At 41.6% G+C, this 22,195-nt stretch overlaps 1 protein-coding gene across 7 annotated transcripts; it reads right to left on the minus strand.

Moving 5' to 3' along the window:
• Window positions 1-246: 246 nt before the first annotated feature.
• Window positions 247-21,768, minus strand: add2 (adducin 2 (beta)). Of its 7 annotated transcripts, XM_071482055.1 has the most exons (16): window positions 17,471-17,609; window positions 15,125-15,322; window positions 14,433-14,574; window positions 12,284-12,435; window positions 11,726-11,806; window positions 10,248-10,397; window positions 9,760-9,903; window positions 9,488-9,586; window positions 7,930-8,106; window positions 6,892-7,197; window positions 6,027-6,143; window positions 5,852-5,938; window positions 5,635-5,761; window positions 4,624-4,707; window positions 968-1,001; window positions 661-801 (listed from the first exon to the last, which is right to left on the minus strand). In XM_071482055.1, coding segments are annotated over exons 2-16 (1,848 nt in total). In that variant the 5' UTR covers window positions 15,272-15,322; window positions 17,471-17,609; the 3' UTR covers window positions 661-800. The 7 variants fall into 7 exon arrangements, with proteins under 7 accessions (XP_071338152.1, XP_071338153.1, XP_071338151.1 ...); XM_071482051.1 differs by lacking the exons at window positions 968-1,001; window positions 17,471-17,609 and adding an exon at window positions 21,575-21,768 and having other exon boundaries at window positions 247-801; XM_071482052.1 differs by lacking the exon at window positions 968-1,001 and having other exon boundaries at window positions 405-801; window positions 6,949-7,197.
• Window positions 21,769-22,195: the final 427 nt, after the last annotated feature.

Below are 22,195 nucleotides of genomic sequence, written 5' to 3' on the forward strand. Positions count from 1 at the left end.
AATCCCAGTCTGAAAACCAACATGTCTGAATGTCTATACAGTGAAGTTAAGTAATGGTTTGATAGCACAACAGGCGAAAATAAGACGTGAGTAATACACAGACTGTGTGTGTGTGTGTGTAGGTGTGTGTAGGTGTGTGTAGGTGTGTGTGTGTATGTGTAGGTGTGTAGGTGTGTGTGTGTGTGTGTGTGTGTGTGTGTGTGTGTGTGTGTGTGTGTGTGTGTGTGTGTGTGTGTGTGTATGTATGTGAGACCAGCGGTGGTGTGTCAAACGGTTGGGTTGTATCTGACCTGGGTCAAATAGTATGTGAAAATAATCATCAGTGTTTTTAACCAGCTGAAGATGAATAACCACATAGATCAAATCAGTGAGGAGCAGTTTACAGTAGAGCTTTTCAAAGTCAGTTTAGTAAGCTGTGTCTGTGGATGACATCTTCACTGCCTGAATAGATCTGATGTGGTTAAGTCCATCTGCTACTCATACGCCCCACACTAAGAGATATTTCACAGTAGTATTTCACCGAGGTCTGGTGTGTCTGGACGCCTCAGGTCTCTGCTTTCTCCTTCTGCTTCTTGCTCTTTTTCAGGAACGACGGCGGCTTGAACTTCTTTTTCTTCTTAGACGGGGACTTGGAGGGTGAGCCCTCGGGGGTTCCACCTTGTGGTTTGACAGGTGGAGCAGCAGGGGGGGAGGAGGTGTCGTTGGTTGATAGAGCCTTCATGCCTTTCTCCAGTTCCTCTGTCGTCTGCTTCTCCTCCTCGCCTCCGTTCTGTATGGCTGGAGAGTCAGTCTTTGCCTCCTCTGCTCCGAGTATTGCGGGGAAAAAAGATAAAAAGACTTTTCAGCTGCCAGACAGAAAGTGTTTGAGGGTGGTGGAAGCTGCAAAGCTACATGCAAGACATGTCACTGCAGATGAACATGCTTGCTTTATGAGAAGTGGGTTGTCATATGGTTTCTCTGTACTTACTAGTGAGACAAGACCAAAGCACCAGAAGTGTGCCCTATGAATGAGTGAGGAGAAACACAGAAATGGACAGACAGACGGACAGAGGGAGAGAGCACAACAGATACAGTAGGTACACAGACAGATGGAGTTCACTACAAAGGGCTGAAATGTAGAAAATGTAAATCAAACAGTAACAAAAATGACAGACATCTTGACCTACACAGGTGTAACTATTCAGGACTCCACTCACGTGAGCTCCGGTGAGGCAGAGCTACACCACACAGAGCCGTTATTATTTCTTACACCTGTGTAATGCTGAATGTCTTTGATGAGAAAGATCTAATGCACATGCTGACAAAACCTGACAGACCATGTTACTCCACATCAGATCTAACATCCACACAACTCTTCCTCAATAGTTTTCACACTGACAATTTTTTTACCTGCAGAAGCTAGTTTGTGTGAAACGTCCGACAGTGAGGTGTGTGAGTGATCCAGAGGGACCTGGACACAGATGTGGCTGAATCCTGTGAGCACCACATATTACATCCCATTCACCTCTGTTGTATTGAATGGAGGCAGAAATCTCAGACATGCACTGTGTAAGTCAAAAACTGGGCGCATCAAACTGTGTGCTCGGCTAGATCAATGGTTTTCATGTCTTTTTCATGTCAAGGGCCCCTAAAATGACACAGTTTAGACCATAGAGCCCCATTTGATAACATTTTGTCTGAGGGTCCCAGAATAAGATTTTTGCTTTGAGATGTTTTAAAGTGTTTGAAACCCATGACCAAAGTAGTCACACATTCGGTCACTGTGTTACTTATGGATGGAATTAAAGTGAAAATAAATTATTCCCCCTTTTGTTGCAGACCCCTAGAAACCCCAAGGACTACTGAGGGTCTTCAGATACCACTTTAAGAACCACTGGGCTAAATGACATGACCAGATACTACTGAGGGTGAATGATTGAATGTGATTTTGTCTTTTGTTTTGATCAATAATGATCAATCACTAAATGGAGTAAAGTCCATTTACTCAAGGACTGTACTTACTTTTTATTCAACTACATTTATTTGATTGATTTGATTTATAGTTTGTTGCTTTTCAGATTTAGATTTGAAATACAAAACATTCACCTTATGAAATCTGTATTATAAACAAAGAGAAGTAAGAAAATAAACTGACTGTACACAAGAAAGAGTCAGTGATAAGTTGCCTGCATTTTCTTCAGCATAATGAGATTTTTTTACTTTTGATACTTAAAGTTCATTTTGTTAATTTTAAGTTCTTTTGCCTAAATAAAACTTTGAATGCAGGACTTTACGGCTGAGCAGCATCAGAGCCGTTAGCTGCACTGACCACAGCCACAGTTACTAGCCTGATACTTCTTAGACACAACTTCAATTTGTGCTATTTCTATTTCTATTGTCTTAGATGTACGAATGTATTATCAATATTGATATATTGTCACTATAATTATAATAGTAAGTATTTATGTATTATACATAAGGCCTTCAGAGTTTCTCTACTGGACGCTTTACAGTATATACTTGTTCAGCTTTCTACACAATGCTCAGGTCATTACATGTTATGTACAGTGGGTACGGAAAGTATTCAGACCCCTTTAAATTTTTCACTCTTTGTTTCATTGCAGCCATTTGCTAAAATCAAAAAAGTTCATTTTATTTCTCATTAATGTACACTCAGCACCCCATCTTGACAGAAAAAAACAGAAATGTAGAAATTTTTGCAAATTTATTAAAAAAGAAAAACTGAAATATCACATGGTCATAAGTATTCAGACCCTTTGCTGTGACACTCATATTTAACTCACATGCTGTCCATTTCTTCTGATCCTCCTTGAGATGGTTCTACTCCTTCATTGGAGTCCAGCTGTGTTTAATTAAACTGATTGGATTTGATTAGGAAAGGCACACACCTGTCTATAAGACCTTACAGCTCACAGTGCATGTCAGAGCAAATGAGAATCATGAGGTCGAAGGAACTGCCCAAGGAGCTCAGAGACAGAATTGTGGCAAGGCACAGATCTGGCCAAGATTACAAAAGAATTTCTGCAGCACTCAAGGTTCCTAAGAGCACAGTGGCCTCCATAATCCTTAAATGGAAGAAGTTTGGGACGACCAGAACTCTTCCTAGACCTGCCCGTCCAGCCAAACTGAGCAATCGTGGGAGAAGAGCCTTGGTGAGAGAGGTAAAGAAGAACCCAAAGATCACTGTGGCTGAGCTCCAGAGATGCAGTGGGCAGATGGGAGAAAGTTCCACAAAGTCAACTATCACTGCAGCCCTCCACCAGTCAGGGCTTTATGGCAGAGTGGTCCGACGGAAGCCTCTCCTCAGGGCAAGACATATGAAAGCCCGCATAGAGTTTGCCAAAAAACACATGAAGGACTCCCAGACTATGAGAAATAGGATTCTCTGGTCTGATGAGACGAAGATTGAACTTTTTGGCATTAATTCTAAGCGGTATGTGTGGAGAAAACCAGGCACTGCTCATCACCTGCCCAATACAATGAATACTTATGACCATGTGATATTGTTTTTCTTTTTTAATAAATTTGCAAAAATTTCTACATTTCTGTTTTTTTCTGTCAAGATGGGGTGCTGAGTGTACATTAATGAGAAATAAAATGAACTTTTTTGATTCTAGCAAATGGCTGCAATGAAACAAAGAGTGAAAAATTTTAAGGGGTCTGAACACTTTCCGTACCCACTGTATATGGACTAAATATTGTAATGTATTGTACTGACTAGTTGTTGTACTGCTGCAACATGAATTTCCCCACTGACAATGAATTAAGTCTTATTTTATCCATATATGCTTCATGTAGAGTTTGCAGTTATGGTCTATGTTGTGTGTAGAATTTTGAGGTAGAAAATGAATTTAATCCATTTTGGAATAAGGCTGTAACATAACAAGATGTGGAAAAAGTGAAGCGCTGTGAATACTTTCCGGATGCACTGTATCATTGTGATTGGTATACAACGTTTTTCTTTGTCCTGATACTGTAAGTTTCAGTGCTTTTCAACACTATGTATAAATGTGTCTGTAGGTTTATCAATCTCGCCTGTGTGTATGCTTTTATTGTGGATATTACAGTCACCTTCTATGAGTAATGTGGTCCTACATGAACGCAAAACCTTTACACAACATTACTGTTTTTTTCTCTGTGTTTTTTGTCCGTAGTCTGAGGTTGGTGGGACTCCAAGTGTCCTACCTCCATCCAGCAACCATTACTCAGCTACATCTGAACCAAAGTCTGATGACAGTTATTGTTTAGTCACTGTCAGTCACGTCTGATCAAAACACACCCACACAGTCTGAATGAAGCAGATTCACTGGATTGTTCTGAGAGTGAAACTCTTCATTAATACTCAATGTTTGAAGTCAAGCTTCAGAGGCTTTCAAATGAAAAAATAATAATCAGCCATATTTTTAATCTACAACCTCTGAATGAGAATATATAGACAATCAACATTTTCCTGCCCAGAATAAACTGAATGAGCAGAGATGAACAGTATCTACTGCACATCAGGAGGAGTAACATGGTTGTCAGTAAGTATTTGAAGCATGAGAGGCAGGGAGCTCGGTGCTGGTCAGAGAGCCAGGACGCAAGGCAAGCAGGGCAGACGGTCGGCGCTCTGCCAAGCCTCACCTGAGAGAGGAGGGGGGCTGGGCGGAGGGCCCTTTGTGGGGGAGGTAGCAGGGGAAGACTCCTTATCATTTGCCACCTCCTCCACTACTTGCGCAAACACACAAAGACAAACACAGTGAGGGACAGTGAGGGTTCAGCTGTGCAGGAAGTTAAGATTTGTGAGGTAAAGAGAAGTGAACACAGTTTACACAACAGTCACAAGTGAAGGTGCTGTGTGGAGCTTTGTAACTTAAAAAATGATTACATAATTTAAAACATGAATTCATTTCTATAAAAACAAAAACAACCAGTGTTCAGAAGATTGTATGTGTCCACCAGCCTGCATTCTACATTAAGTGCAACATGCAAAAACCAACAATCTGTTGCATCACTTTACAACACAAAATGCAGGAAGGCAAAAGACAGCACAAAACAGATTTCACGTTTTCCTACAAGAAAAAAAAACTGATATAATGGTATTTGAAGGTGGAACACACAGCACCCTCAGGATGGTTAGAACAAAGTGCACAACGCTTTACTGGTGAAAGTGTCTTTATGTCTAGACTATATCGCCAAATGTATGGGGACACCCCTGCAGAGTGAGACTGACAAAAGACAGTAAAAGATTATCAGAGGAGTCAAAAATCTAAACAAATACACCAGTAAATAAAATTGTTGGTTAAATAATAAAATGTCTGAAAGGAATGGTTTTCCCTCAACATCCAGTCATTTGGTAAAAAGCAGAAAAGCTTTATTCTTTCTTCTTTGTCTCCAATCAGTTGATGAAATAAATTAAAACTTTATTTGACTATTTTGTTAATCTTACGTATGGGTATGATGTTGAAGTGTCCACATACATACTGACCATATAGTGTATATAAGACTGTATGGCTCTAGTTCAGAACTTAAGATTAAACAGATGTCTACTGTAAACAATGATCATTATCGTACTGTATATACTGTGTGCTTAAGAGTTAATATAGAGTTCAGTTAGTCATTTGAGCAGCTGTGAGTGAGATGAAGTAACTGTACCATCAGTCCCTCCATCCTGTTTCCTCTGCACCTCTTTGCGGTACTCCTCCAGCTCTTGGTCTGTCAGCTGGTTGAAAGGGTTGGGAGGTTCTGGCTCTGGTGGGACTTTGGGTGGGCTGACCGGAGACTAAGAGACAAGCAGAGACACAAAATAACAGCTTTTAACTCAGAGAACAAAGGACACAGATGTTCAGTGAGCAGAGAGGCTGCAGTTTACCGGAGGACTGTCCTCTGTTATGACGCTGGCGAGGACTTGAGACTGTGGTCCTGCCGTCTTCATGTCCTGGCGATTCTGCTGTCGGATCTGAGGAGACAAAATTCATTGTGAACAGTTTTTGATTCATTATACAGACAGCAGAAGACGAAGATGAGGAAAGGCGAGGCGAAGTTACCTTGTTTCGTGTCTCAATCACCTCTTGAGGGTTGGTGAAAAGAGGCACAAACTGGTTTGGGTTCTCTATCTTGATGGATGTGCTGCCAGCTTGTGTCACCTCCTCTGTCTTCAACCACTAAGGAAGAGAAAACCAACATCAAAACAAAATCTCACTATAAACTTTCTTTCTTATTTAGTCAGGCAGGAAAAGCCACTTTCTACCTTAATTTCTTTTTCCTTAAAAAGTATATTTTCATGAAGTACATTTATTACTACTGATTATATTTTGCCAGCAGAGGGCAGACTCTGCACTGCAGCAGTCATCTCTGAGCAGTGGGCTTTCCCCTGCAATGCAGAGGAGAAGAGAGAGAGGAGGGTGGGAGGGACAGAGGAGGAGGAGGATGGAGAGCCAAGCTCCTCCCAGTGATGTAAGACAGTCAGTCTCATTTTGCTTTTATCCCTGAGGGACTCATCCCTTCAGCTCTGATCACTCTGCTCTCTGAGGCGCAGAAATAAAAACAAATGCTCCACAGTCTCAATCAACCCTCATATGAACCAGAAGTGGATTTTGGATGAGTGCATATCAAATATCATCAGTTTCTTTTCATATCACCAGAGAGATGGTGAGTTAATAACTCTGTTACTGTGTCCGTCTCATCATAAAATGTAGCTCCACACCTCAGCGAGCTTCAAGCCCACACAGCTCACGTTAATCTCACTCCTGGCTCTGATCCCTCTGCTCTCTATCCTCTCCATAATTTCTTTTATATTTGTCTATGTATCCTCACTATCTGAGTGGGAAAACTTACACAACTTTTAAGGTTACGATAGCTACAATGTGCCAGAGTCTGCACAATGCTTTGGATGTTGCAATTATTTCTAACATGTGTGGTCTGCAGTGCCTGAACTCCTCTAGTGTGATCTGATCCCCAGAGCCTCACGGTGGTGCGCTGGTGTCCCGGACTGGCCTGCTCCTGGCTGACTTTTTGGTAGGTGTTGGGGGTGTTGAGCCATCGGGTCCTCTCCTGCTGCTGGCGCTGGGCAAAAGGGTGCTGCCTCAGAGCTGGGTGGACTCCGTCATCATCAAACTGGTGGAAGGCTGTGGCAGTTGCAGGCACCTCCACCTCCCTCCGCATCCGCGATCGCTCCAGCAGCACAGGGAAACGGTACGCGTAGCCGGTACGGTAGCCCTGAGAAATGACAGGAGGAGGAAGCGTTATGGTGTAGAGACGCTGTGGACAGCTGCACTGTGTTCGGCCATGCTGTACTGAGTATAAGTATATCAACCGCATCCTCTCAACAAGGAATTACAGCATTTGTGTCATTGCACTTAATATCTGTGATTGTGCAGGCTACTGCAGAGAAAGCAGTATTTTCTTATTGGGCAGCTTCCATCAGTAGCTCCTGTATTCTGTGGTTTGCATCAGAAATGTATTTGCTGTTGAGTTACTACTGATGCAGTCTGAACATTTCATAGTGCTGCTGCTTTGCATCAAAAGCTTTCCATCTGCAAACCACAGGAAAGCTTTTATGCTTTTATTGTGAAGCAGCTACAGGAAATGGAGCAGTATTTCTCACAGTGCATTCACATGATAAATGGTTGGGTATGGTAGACAACCCATGGCGGTTGTAGGATCACAAAGTTGGTTGTGTTTTTGTCTTTTACAGGCACTTTCATATTATTACACATAGAGCTGGAAATGTGACTAAGCTGTCAGTAAATATGATCATTTCCATAAGGCATCAATGGAGCATTAGCACCTAACTGCTAATGTTCAATAAACATTGGTGATCTAGTTAGATGAACAACACCTGAAGGTCAGTAAGACATTTTTTAGCGTGCCATCCTTTTAATTCTAGCAAAACACCTTAATACTTTATCTCCAATCATCACTGTGAACATCTGTCTCTCTGTTGCCTACCAGATTATCCAGAGTTCTCATGAGGGCTTCAAACTCATGCTCCCCAATGCGGCTCTTATGCAGGGGCCCAAAGGTGGAGCCAGCCCAGCCCACAGTGCCGGCTGGGTTGGGTTTGTGGGTGGTCCGGTCCAGTAGAATCAGGTTCTGTTCACCACCAGCAGAACACAAAGCTGTCACCTGGAAAAAACAACAAAATAAAACATTGATTTAGAACAAGCATCAGCTCAGTTTCTACTCAAAAACAGTAAGTAAGTAAAGTTGACTTATGCAGCACTTTTCACAAACATGAGTCACAAAGTACTTCACAGAAGACAAAACAGTTAAGATCAGTCAAAATGAAACACAGAGATACAATAACATATCCAATAAAACACATAAGAAAGCACTATACTGAGCCATGTAAGTGCTTCACAGAACCAAAAAAAAATTAAAATCAGTCAAACTGCAAATGCATAGAAACACAACACAGCAATACAGTAGAGTATCCAGTAAAATATACACAGTTTATCCAAAAGCCTGTTGACAGATTCAGTATGCAGGGGCTTGATGGTGCAGTGCTCTGTATGTAAGAGTGTGAATTGTGAACTGGGTTCTATATGTAACAAGGAGGCAATGAAGGAAGAGAGTATGGGTGTGATATGAGACCATCTATTTGACCTGCTAAGAGGTCTCGTGGCAGCATTCTGGATTGCTTGCAGACGATCCAGATCAGATTTACTAAGGGAGGAGAAGAGTGCATTACAGTAGTCGATACATAAGGAAATAAATGCATGAATGAGTATTTCTAATTCTGCATTAGAAACTATTGGTCTCAGTTTACTGATCTGATCAACTGCTTAATATGGGTATTGAAAGTCATGGACTGGTCGAATAAAGGCCTAAATTACACAGGCTGGAGTGGGAAGCTGAGGAAAGAAGCCCTTGACTTTGCTTGATCAAGGGAGCAGTCTTTTCTGAGGCATGAATCAGGATCTCCACCTTGTCTCCGCTGAGTTGTAAAGAGTTTTTATAGCTGTGTAACAATCTAGGAGCTCTCTTAACCTAAAAGCCTCACTGGGCTTGAATGAGAAATTGAGTCATCTGCAAAAATATGATATGTGATATTGAGTCTGAATTTTTTTTTATTGAGCTCATTTTCCTTTTTATCAGCAAGGTTCACACAAGTGTGGTGTCTGGTTCCAAAGCATCTTAACCAGATTTACTGAGAGCTGGGAAAATATAACACATCAGCCTCTTTAGGTGTGAGGGATTCAGAGTCACATTCTGCTGCTGGTCCTGTAGGATTACTGCAGTGTCTCTTTGGCAGGCGACTGTAGTGTATTCTAATGCAGAGCAGAGCTGCCAGCTGAATTACAGTGGAAGGGCACCAGGCGAAAGACGACTGCCCAGGTGGAACACTGCATCTGTATCATGGACATGTGCCCACTCACTTTCCCACTCACATACACCTACACACATGCAGCGGCAGCACTTTGTCTCCAGTATCAGCTATTAGTCAGTAGAGTGTATATGTATATGTGTGTGTGTGTGCATGTGTGTGTGTGTGTGTATATACAACCTGGATCTGGCAGGCAGTCTGGATGTGGAAGATGGTGTAGAAGGCCTCCTCCACAGACTCCCCAAGCGCCACGATGCCATGATTTCTCAGCACCAGAACCTGTGATACACATGAAATCAACGTTTACTCTGATATTAAAGCAACTCATGAGTTTAGTTTGAAAAGTGAATCCAGTGATCCACTGTAAAACAACACTGTTCAGTGTAACCTCTGAATCAGGTGATGATAGGCCGGTCACATATTACTGGTTGTGTTTCCTGTGGTCTGCTCACCTTACAGGTGGGTCCCAAGCTCTTCTGCAGCTCCACTCTGTCCTCCTCCTCCTCCATGACTCCATTGTAGTCATAGTAGGCCACGTCACCGACCAGCAGAGCCTCATGGGAGAGAGGCAGGAGGCCGCACTTCATAGCTGAAACCTGGAGATCATTGGATGTCAGTCGCAGCAGCAGAGATCATGAGACAGACTCATATTCTCAGTGCTGAAGGCACCCTAACCCCAACCCGCCGGACAATCAGGAGTTATCAGACTCAAACAGAACAAGACGACCTGGGAGCTGCTACAGCTATGAAATAATATCCATCATCACCGCTGATCTAAAATGTGTAATTTAAATGACTGTCAGGGTGTGAATGAGCTGTGGATTCTCCTGTGAACCTGGATGTGACCAGTGGAGGTGTGATGTGTCTCCTCTAAACAAGACAGGACAGAGCTGTGAGCCGATGCCAACCCCTCCCTTGGCATCAGCCCAGGCTGACTCACCGCAGCTGTGGCCGGCGTGTGGAGGTGCAGCAGACAGCGAACATCTGGCCGGGCTGAGTAGATTGCCGAGTGCAGGCTGAACTTCTCTGGGTCCATGCCCAGGTTGGTGCTGCCCTTCTCCACCACCTCACCCAGGATATTCACCTTTACCTGTGGAGGCACGCAGCACCATCACCACGGGTTTCTCAGACAAGTCAGATTCAGCTGTTTTGCTTCCAAATGAGAAAAACAGAATATGTGATGTCTGTCATATATCGCATCAGTTGTCTAACTTGTTTACACCAGTGAGATTCCTCATAAATGCAACTTTAAAACCCATGTGAACAGAGCCAGGTTTTGTCTGTGCACTTGTTTCTTGGACTTTAGATTAAAAGTTATTGTTGATGAGAGTTTTGATGATGCAGCAGAACTTCATCCAAACCCTGTTTCTGTCTCTGATGTGGGTTTTTCAGAGGCTGATCGATAAGATATGGATCAAACTGCCAACAGAGAAAAGTTGTAAATACATCATCATGTAATTTTACAACCCTTTAATGTTGTAAAATTATATGATGATGACCAGGAGACACTTGTTCCTTCACTTCTCTTAAAGAGCATGTAGACAATGAAACACTGAAACCATTAAAGCTGACAGCATACCAATAATAAAAAACTAATCACTATAGCTAAAATGATCAGTCAAGTCATTGTTCAGTACCCATTTGATAATTATTTAAGTCAGTTATTAAGAAAACTGTCAAATATTCTCTGGTTCTAGCTTTTTAAAGTGAGGATCATTAACATCTTTGTTAATAAGATTTCTTTAGATTTGGACTGTGGGTCAAAACAAGAGCTGAACCACAGGCAAAAAAAAAAACAAAAAAACAAAACAAAACAAAAATAACACCACAGTGCTTCATCTATAGTCTATTGTGACACATTTTACATTTATCAAAAAAAAAAAGTGTAGCTCCTGTGTTATGGATATTCCACTTGGCCATACTGTGATTCGATAATATTTCGATTAATTATTCAGCCTCAGTTAAAAAAACCAACAATTTCACAAAACTGTGACAGGAATAAGATAACATGGATATTTTACAAGTTCAATAATTCATCAGTGCTCTGAATTCCTCTCTCTGACTAGACAGGAGAACTTACACATTTACCATTAGCATTAGTACCTTAATATCAGCTACAGGTATTACTCACCACTTTCTGAAATTTTAAAGACCAAATGTCAAATCATTACATCAAAAAAATAAAAAAATCAATCGATAGATTAAATTAATGAATCGATAAATTAGTAATATGAATTCAAGAATACATAATAATATAATATAGTTAGATTATTATAGCATTTCTGATTAATAATATAAAATGCTAGAAAAGTTTGCATCAATAACATCAGACGGCTGAAGTCACTTTTCCGTAAACAGTCAAAAGGACCAAGTGACATGTGTGAAACCTTGATCCTGACAGAGACTGGTCGGACTTACCAGACTGGATCCAGTCACCTCACTGTAGGCCAGGCCGTCCGGAAGCACCAGGAAGTGTTCCTGTTCTTTACTGACACGCAGCTGTCGGCCATGAAAAAGAACAGAGACGGTAAAAATAATGCACAACATTACACTATTGTGTGAAAACTCTTCTGGTGTTTTTCCATTTGCACAGCAAAAATGATGAAAACAGAGCACGGAAAGACAGATTTCTATCACCTGATCACAGATAACAAGTATCTTCCTGAGCTTGTTAGCACAGCAATTTTCCTCTGGATGTACCTAATTTCAAATGTCCTGTCTCCTTCATTTTAGTTGGAGTTAATTTACTGATTTTTCTCTTTGCATATTTGAAACTGACCCTTACAGCACCTTAATAATGCAACTTCATCAGTATCTCAGTACCTTTCTCTTCCTGTGTCTATTGAGTCAATCAGCCTGTTTCACTCAACTCAAAAGCCAATTAAATTATAATTCAGTACTTAATTCTTATGTTGATGACAAGTTCGTTCAGGAAAATGTGTTGAGGAAAATAAACATAATGAGAGTAAAACTAACAGTGAGACAGGTGTGGCTGATCTGGGCCCAGCCGTAGAGGTCGAACAGGCGATGGGTGCTGGCCAGCTTGCAGCGCATTAACCTCTCCCCCTTCACCATGCTGCCAGGCTCCCACCCGTGCAGATCGTTGATGGGAGTCACCATCATCATGTCTGTGTGGGGGGAGAAAGAGAGAAAAGCAGAGAGGACAGTGGAGTGAAGATGATGATCTGCAGAAAACAAGAGTATTTTAAGTCTACATGTCTTTTGTGCAGTGAAAATCACCGTTTGTTTGAGGTTTGAACAAGTGCTTTCAGTGCATGTATAAGTATGAGCATCCATGACATAGATAACATGGATGTTTTACCTGTACTATAACTCATCAGTGCTCCTAATACCCTGGATAGGCTGGACAACTTACACATTTACCATTATTATTATTATTATTATTATTATTATTATTATTATTATTATTATTACATGGATATAAGTGACTTCATATAATCACCTGCACAGTCCTATTAGCAAACACTGGTGTGGATGTACAGGGCTTTAACCCCAGTTAAACAATTACAAATAGAACAATGGCACAAATACATTTTCTCTTTGTGGACAATTTAATTATTTGTGCTTATCATCCACTGTCTTCAAATGTTTGTACAGGTCACCAGGAGCCACCAGCACCACCCACACTGGGCCGCCTGTGGGCCGATCAATCACACTGTCAATCCCACTGCGTTTCTGCTGCTGCTTCCACTGTTGTTGCTCTTTAGTTTCACAAGTAAAGTAAATCAACGTTTGAGCTGCTGTTGAATGTCATTTTATGTAGGATGTAAAAAAAAAGGCTTCATTACTATTTATAATAGCAAAGCTGAAGTTCAGGTATAATTGGTTGGATTAATCTATATTAATTTATTTGAACTCGCCCTGTGCACTGCCTGCCCAGAGGGGTTCACCAGTGCTAAAAAATGTTTCTAGCCTTAATGAACAATACAACGTCCTGATCTTTAAATCAAACGCACCCATTAATTAATGTTATAAGCTGCACCTGTGTCAGACAAGCATAAAACATCACTGAGCCACGGAGCAAATGAGGTGACTGTGAGGATGGAGGATTACCCACACTGATCAGATCCAGCACCCAGTCTAATAATCAGATAACAGCTGATTACTTCATAATGGATAATCCAGTGTTAACAACGAGCGCTAACAGCAGAAGACTTGGATTAAAAATAAAATATTATTGATTAATAGTACCAACATCTGCTAGCATCTAACAGCAGCTCTGTATCTTACAATGAAATGGAACAAACCAGCTGACAACAGATTAGCTAATAATGATCTCAAAACATACAAGCACCAAACACTCTTGCCAATTAACCTGCTCTCGTGTCGTTTAAGTTAGTGGTTCTCAAAGTGGGTTCCAAGGGGTCCTTGAGGGGGCTCCTGGGGTTCATAGCAAAAAAGGGAATAATTATGTTCACTATAATTCCCATAAGTAACAGAATGACAGAATGTGTGACTATTTTGGTCATGGGCTTCAAACACTTTCTGTAATAAAACATCTAAAAGCAAAAGTCTTTTCAGAGGGGGATCTGTGATCTAATTTGTGTCAGTTTAGGGGTTCTTCACATGAAAAAGTTTGAGAACCACTGGCTGAAGCTGGCGACTCTGGCAACTTTGTTTCTCAAAAGTGACCACTAAAAAATGTACTGACTTCTTCTGTCCGTGGCAAACAATGTTTATGCATGTGAAGCTAACAAGGTGAGACACAGCAGAATAACCAAACAATAATGAAGCACCTGTGCTGACAGTGGTAGACATACACCTGGGCTACAGAGAGGTTACCAGGGCAAACACACACTGGGGCAGCAGATGGGTTAACAATCGGAAACTGTTGCCAAAAAAACAACACTCATGCAAACATTCAGCCCTGATGATAGTTGCTTCTAGCTCAACAACCGAGAATCTCTTCATGAATTATTGATGGTGGAGTTGTATTGTGGGTAATGTAGGCACCAGGTTTTGACAAGGTAAAAGGACAATAAAAGTAAAAGGAACATCTCTGCCTCTGCTGAATCAGTTTTGATCATTTTTAAAAAAAACTGCTCATCATGAGTCTGTCAATGTTTATAAATCGGTTGGTTGATCAAGAGTTTTGTTCACATACTGGAGGGGGAGACTGACAGAGCAGCTGGAGATCCGTGTGAGGCCATGAAGTCAGCGAGCTGTCTCAGAGCCCATAGGTTGGATGAGCTGCCACCCTTCTTCATCTGTTCCTGGATCAGCACATCCAACTCCTCCCTAAATGACTACACACACAAACACAGATAATAATTAATTATTATACATACACGTATACATAAACCAGATAATCATTATAAAACTTAATTAAAGCCCCTCCATGTAGGATGTGAACATTTCTGTCTTTGGCAAATTGTCTCATTTTCTACAAACAAAAACTCTGAACCAGAATCATTTGAAAGATGCCATAATCATAAATATCAATGAGGGCTTTAAACAAATGAGCACTGATTCACTAATACTCCTACACTACAGAGTTGAGGGTGAGCACACATATTTAATGAGCCGGCCTCCCTCCATCAGTCCTGTCCCTTCAGGGTCACCGTCATGTAGCTTCATTGTTTCTCTCTGATACACAGACACACACATAGTCATGCACTCAGAATGGAGTCCAGCTCTGACTGCAGCCCGGGCTGTCAAGTTACATTTGAGAACAGATTTACTCTGATGTGGGGAGATAATCCCATCTGGAGGAGAGGAGGCGGGGGGGACGGAGACAGAGAAAGGAAAAAGACAAAGACAAGACATCATACAAACGTTTACAAACAAACATCTCACCGGACTCTGAAGGAGGCTGGAGATGCGTTTCTTATGCTGGGGTCCAGAGCCAGGCGTGGAGTGCTGAGGAGACTGGAGGCCCTCAGGGACCCCATCACTGGGGCTGCGCTGCACCGGGGTGCCCTTGGGGGTGGGGGACTTGCTCATCTTCTACTGTTTTGCAGTGGGCGTCTTACAACCAGGTGTGGGTGCTGAGAACTACAGAGAAAGTGTCAGTAACATTATAAATGCTGGTTAAACAGCAGTGTTTACAGACTGCCCTGACAAACAGGTAAGAGTACACACTCTAATAAGATGGTTTGGAAAATACCCTTTTTCACTCTCTTTGCAAGAGTTAGATGAGAAGATCAATAGCACTCTCTGATCTGGTCATTAAATATGAAGCTGCAGCCAGGAAATGGTCAGCGTGGGCCAGAGGAAAGACTGGGAACAAATGGAAACAGCTGTGTCCAGAGGTAACGAAGCTACCTACCAGCACCTCTAAAGCTCACTAAACAGGTTATATCTCATTTGTTTCATCTGTACAGAAACTAAAGGGAGAAAATTGACATGCTTTACCAGGGTTTTACAGGGTTTATGTAGCGGATTATATTTGATTGATTTTGTTTGATTTGATTTTGCTAGCTTTGCACAGAGCCAGGCCAGCTGTTTACTGCTAAACTAACCAGCTGCTGGCTACAGATGTGAGAGTGATATCAAGCTTCTCATCTGACTCAGCAAGAAAGCAAACAAGTTGAGCTGTTTCTTTAACTAACCTTTTAAAAAAAGTAACACAGTACACAGTTTGGTTAAAATAGAGATGCATAAAAATATTATAATTTTCCCCTACTGATGCCAACTCTTAAAATGCTAATATGTTTACAACCAGTGACTCTTTACATCTCTTTCAGACAGACAGACCAGCACAGACCACTGAGCATCCTGATTTTCCAACCCTGACCTTGAACATTCTGGCGTTTTGTGAGAGACGCTGGATATTCGACTACTTTTCATGATACCCACTGTGCAGCACCGTGTGACAACATAAGATCCACCTCACCACATCCTTGGAGCAACAATGGCAGACAGGTTAACTGAAGCTTGGATTCTGACATTTCCAAGTTTCCATCCATATGAAGCACAATTTACCATTTAAATATAGCAGAAAATATGATAAATAGTTTGGTAAGATACCATCAACATCCCATTTCCAACCTTCGAGTCTGAAAACATTTTGAACTCAGCCCGAGAACAGTGTGGAGATCAGTTTGAAGGCACATCATAAATCAGACACACACACATACACAGACACACATACAGACAGACTAATGGAGCCATTCACATCAACAGAACCGGCCCTTCCTTATGAGGAGCTTCAGACAGGATGTCCGACAAACCTACTGATGACGCTACTGGGATGCAACGAGCTGTGCTGGGTGAAGATCAGTTGTTTCAACTCATCACTTTCCGTTCATACTAGGGTTGTCATATCAGGCTGTCACTACACAATTATAGTGGCCAAAATAATTCACAATATTATTGCAATATCTCTCAAAAATTAAAAAAAAAATTATGCTCTTGGTCAAATTCATCTTTGTTTATTGTGTTTTGTCTCTTTTTTGGCAAATGAATTCCACTCAAATATGAGATGAGGGACAGTGAAAGGGCGATAAGATGTCCTGATGAAAGATCCACAAGGTCTAAGATCTGCCATCAATCAATTTTTTATTCATTACTTTTAATTAATTTCGTAATAAATTTTTTGCTATCATAAATACTGGTATATCACGACACCCCTACCTCATACCCAATATAAAAAATTCACCCAAATGACGTAAATTCACAGTACAATGGTGATGCGGCAATTATAATATAATATAATATTAAAGGCAGCAAATAATAAGTTAAAAGAAAACACAGAGAGTTAATCTATGAAATTAGATTTTATAAAAACAACTATCTAAAGCAGCAGCTCTAATCCTTTCGGGGTGATACGACATTATCACCATGGCTCATCCTAAGAAAGGTAAGTAAATGTACAAATGAGAGAAGCAGTGAGAAGAATATTTTCTAATTTTCCTGAGTTTATGATTTTACATTCCTGTCTGAGGATCTGGGGCTTCAGATCAGCACAGAGGAAGTTAAAAACTCTGAAAAGATTCAACAAATATGATCCAATATTGAATACCAATTATCAGTTCAATTAATATGCTCACTTATGTGCAATTTAACCCCAATCCAACTGTTTTGTATCTTAACATGTAAACTGAGTTTCCTGTTGGCAGGTACAAAAATCCACAGTATAATGGACGTTAAGCCTCGACTTCCTTGCATGTTCAAATGGCAGCATTAAGATGAAACACCTACCCTCACATTAGGGATGCTGGATTCCTCAGGGCACTGGCCGGTGGAAATGCAGAGCTATAGAGAACGCAACATTAGCAGTAAAAGCTCACATGTAGACGGCAGAACCACGAACAGGAAGTTAGCTGGTGATACGACTCGGTAATTGAAGAAAGAGTAAAGAGTTACTGTAAGGATCTTCAGAAAAGAGCTGGCCACTCCCCAAATGAAACATACTCAACACACACACACACACACGCACACACACAAATACACACACACACTGTGCTGCAGGGAGCAGATAAGGTCCCAAACACACCACACCCTCCCTCCTGTGCCACATCTGACTAACTGACTTACTTACTTGATTTGTTGCATCACTGTAACATATTTACTTGTGCATCCCCGATCACATGCACTCTCAGTCTCATCCCTCACGCCGCTAACATACAGGACAGGCTTTGTAAAGATGCTCACTACAAAGGCACATGAGAAAGCTGCATTAGATCCATGTGCATTACTAAGTCTCATTGCATTGCACATGAGAAACCGACAGATGACTAAACCTTTAATGGTGTTTCTGGATAAACTGTGCACTTTAACATCAGGCTTCCTGGGCTCAAAAGCACTGAAACATCACATCAGTTATCCAAAAACATCAGCAATGCCCTAAAGTATTAACTGAGCTCCCTACACATACACTGACATGTCACTATGATGTTGTTTGCAGGTCAAACTGCTCTCAGATAAAAACAGTTTTCCTTTTAATTTTTTGAGATTGTCGCCTTTATAATTAACATTCAAATGAACTCAGATGGACGTATCTAACATGTCACTTATTTAAGTAGCAGGAGAGGCACCTCTCTTTTTCTCTCTCACAACAGAGGATGTTTCACAGTGTATATGACTCTCTCTCTCTGGGGGTAGAGGGAGCACAGCTGCTGACAGGCAGCAGATAGAAAGCCTCTCTCTCCAGGGAGGGTCCTAATGACTAAGGGGAGACATGGAGATCTGGCGGCTGGCCCACCATTGCTGCTTCCTCTGATCCTGTGATGGCTGACAAAGCTGATTTCCAGCCATTAGTTCATCTCTTAGAGGTCGGTTCATACTTTGGAGCAAAAACTGTGGAACAAGAATTACCTAAATTGTTTAATACTTTAAAAAGCTTTCTATAAGTGCATCTGTAACCTAATTATGACTCCCTCACCTGGACACATGGATCAGGACATTTCAAACTCCTGAAGCCACTCCAGCTTGGCTGTATGTTTCGGGTCATTGTCATGCTGAGAGGTGAACCGTCGCCCCTGTGTCACTCTGTAGCACATTTTCTTCAGTGACCTCTGTATTTGTCTGCATGTATCCGTCCCTCAACTCTGACCAGTCTCCCTGTCCCTGCCAATGAGAAGCCCCCCCCCCCAACAGAATGATGCTGCCACATGCTTCACCAAAGGGTGACGCAGGGTGTTCGCCAAAGACAGACACAGGTGAGTGCCTCTCTAAACTATGTCCAGTCTGCCACAGGTGGACTCTGGTCAAGTTCTAGACACATAATTACAGCAAACATTTGGAGAGCCACCGCCAAGGGTATGAATACTTAATGAATAAGAGATCTCTTATTTGTTTTTTTTATAAATTTGCAAATATAATTTCATTATTATCATTTTGTGATTATGAGACAATGACTGTAGAAAAATGGCAACCTTATCATTTCGAAATTAATGTGTCCAAAGTGTGAAGGGCTCTGAATACTTTCTGAAGCCACTGTATGTGTTTGTATTGACTGCTGGAAATCCACCCACTTGCAGCTGTTTGGTCTGTGTCTGAGCATTGACATCCAGCAGCAGGGAGGCAGATAGGGGTATAATTACCTAAGTAGCTTTGGATTGATCTTCTTTGGCTCCGCTTTCATTAGGCTTATGGCATAATGGCTGGTCAGTGGATCCCAACCAGTTATGGAACTAGTTTTTAACAAATCAGTACCTTTTCAAAATAAAGCTAAATAATGTGATCATATTAAAAGCCATTTGCAAATGCTTTGCAAACTTAAACATTTCAAACCTTATTCTATGATTTCATGAACTGAATAAACATGTTTTTTATTTTCTAAACTCATTGCAACTCATCATATTTACCTGTTAGTTTTATGGTAAGCAACTCTTTCAGCTTGTTTAGATGTCACATATTAGTTTGAGTGAAGATGAATGAGGTAGTCCACACTAATTAGCTACCCAACCTGATTAATATAACTAATCAACTGCATATTTATTGAACATACAGTAGTTTATTTTCTCACACAGCTTTCAGTCTAATATACCTGCCCAACACAAGACTAAGGTAGACTAAGACTATTATGACACATTTATGTAATGTAACATACAAGAGCATCTCTGCTGTATTCAACCCTAAATAAATGCAATCATAAAACATTTGAGAGTGTCTTGCAGAAATGCAGCATACACAAGATGAAAATGCATTAATGCATGTTTAATGAAGAAGAATAGTAAATTTTGTCAACTGTGCAGCAGGACATTCCTGACTCTACAGCCTAATGGAAATTCTGGCATCCACTCTGGCAAACCACAGTAAATACAATAAACAATATCACAATATACAAGGGAAAATGCAGCATAAAGAATTGAGAGGAGATGTAGTCCACTGTAACCAAGGGATTTTTTAAGTATTATTATTAATAATAATTGTTTTTAATTCTTTTGTTCACATTAACTACAGTGTTATATTTAGTTTATTACTCTTTATGTAACAGAAACTGCAAAATAGTAATGAACGAACTTCAACAATCTTTAAATATATATTGCTCATAAACTGTATGGCGTCTTTCAGTGTTACATATCCCTTAAACATTACTAGTTGTTTACTCACCCCTCAAAAACTCATGTTTGACTTTCAATAGCTAGAAATTATTTCGTTGTTAGTGTTAGTGTTGTTGACTAAATAAAGCAAAATCCTATGAGACTTGTACAATGTGTATAATCACAGTTTCTAAAACTAGGCCATTCTGGTAAGGGTAATAACAGTCTCTTTTGTTAGACATGAAGTAACATGACATAATTATAGGAGAGGGCAGTTAATTGAGATCACAGGGTCATTTAGTGAGCGATTAAATAACTTCTACTAACACCGACATTAGCATCAACTTCGTCTACATTACTGTGAGATCATGTCAGGTTCAATGTCTGCCATTGTGCCTCGGGAGATAAAAAAATAAATAAATAAAAAATATGTGCACCCCACACTGCCTCCCGTGTCACATGGGGGAGGACGAGGAGAAAGGGCCTATTGATCAGTCAGCCATGTGAGTGCACCACACAGCACTAAATCTACAGCCTCATATTTCAACGTGAATACACAACATCCTTTGATGGGTTTGTAGCATCCCCCGGTCCTCCACCCGCTAGCGGCCCGCGCGCTGCATGGCTGCCTAGCAACACTCGCCCGCGCTGCAGCATCAGCACCAGCACCAGCAGGATCCGCTAATGGCCACCCGCAAAATGCAGAGGCCAGCGGCGACGGCACAACATTGCACGAATCTCCCCAGCGACTTCGCAACCATCACGTTTTCAAATGCAAGTGGCTCATAATTCACAGCACACTGACAGACAGCCCTCACTGTGCGCGGCGCAAACATCCCGAGTGACCGTGAAATAACAAGCAGCCACCAGCGGCTCTCTAATGAGCGAGATTAGACGCTGCATGGCTTCAGCACTGGGAAGACTTGCAGTGTCACCCTGTGAACAGACGACACACATTTAGTAAATGAGACCTTGCACGCATCAGGCCTTTATCCGCACAGCACCACCAAGACTGGCAGCATGGACTCAAAGCTGTCCGCGCAACAACCGTGCGGTTGTTTTTTTTTTTTTTTTCTTACGAGCCTGTATTTGAGCCTGTCCGTAAACAGTGCGAGCTGCACCGTGAGACCGGGGGCAACACGGTAAACAGCGGGCAGCAAGGACAGCGTCGTGTCAGACTGAGACAGCATCAGGGAAATGCGCACACACTGCTCATGCACGCGTCGGGGAGGACCCACTACTACGCCCAGGCATTTAACCATGGTCGCTGCGTCCGACTCAACTAAACACATATTAGCAGACGGGGAAGGCGACTCACCTCAGTGCATCCTCAGGACCGGGTCCTCTGTGTGGGTGCGGCACACCCACAGCCCAGAGCCGTCCTCAGAACGAGCAGATGAGGTTAATCACAGATCTGTCAGCATTGGGCTGCGACACCAGGGTTCCTTTGTCAGACTATTTCAGGGCCTCAGCTGATGCCAAGTCAATGGACCCTGATGTTTTTCATCGCTCAGTGCGCCTGGACCAGCCCACTGCCACGCCTATCCTCAGTCTGACACCAAGGGTTCCCAATGAGAACCAGTGTTCGCGATGCACTTGGTTACTGTGTTTGTAAAAACCTACGTGCAGCTCTGTGGGGCTTCAACTGCTGTCTCAAAACGTTGTGTAGTTGGCTAGGCCTGGTTCAAGCGGGACAGAATACATCCCTTCAAAAAGGCGCCACCATCTGTTATACCGGAGCATGGTGGTTTAAAACATGTTACATGGTTGTGTTAATTTAGACAGACACCAACCACCAGAGGCAGAAAATTAACACAGTGGTTTAGTAGTTTTTAAAATACAGATTTGATGTTCTTGTTCTTTACTTGAATATTCCCATTATGTTTGTCACTTAACACACTCCTCTACTTCTTCAAGGGAAATACCATCATTTTCACTC

This window comes from Trachinotus anak, unplaced genomic scaffold, assembly GCF_046630095.1.
Source record: "Trachinotus anak isolate AG129_WGS33_773 ecotype Australia unplaced genomic scaffold, CSIRO_AGI_Tana_v1 ptg000008l, whole genome shotgun sequence".
NCBI lineage: Eukaryota > Metazoa > Chordata > Actinopteri > Carangiformes > Carangidae > Trachinotus > Trachinotus anak.

What these genes read in the sequence shown, in the direction of transcription:
- add2 (XM_071482051.1), bottom strand. Translation starts at nt 15,271, where the DNA reads ATGAGCAAGTCCCCCACCCCCAAGGGCACCCCGGTGCAGCGCAGCCCC. An exon ending in AGACTGCCTGCCAGATCCAG is followed by an intron (nt 8,107 to 9,487) that starts GTTGTATATACA and finishes TGTTTTTTCCAG; the next exon opens with GTGACAGCTTTGTGTTCTGC. An exon ending in ACAGGATGGAGGGACTGATG is followed by an intron (nt 4,708 to 5,634) that starts GTACAGTTACTT and finishes TTGCGCAAGTAG; the next exon opens with TGGAGGAGGTGGCAAATGAT.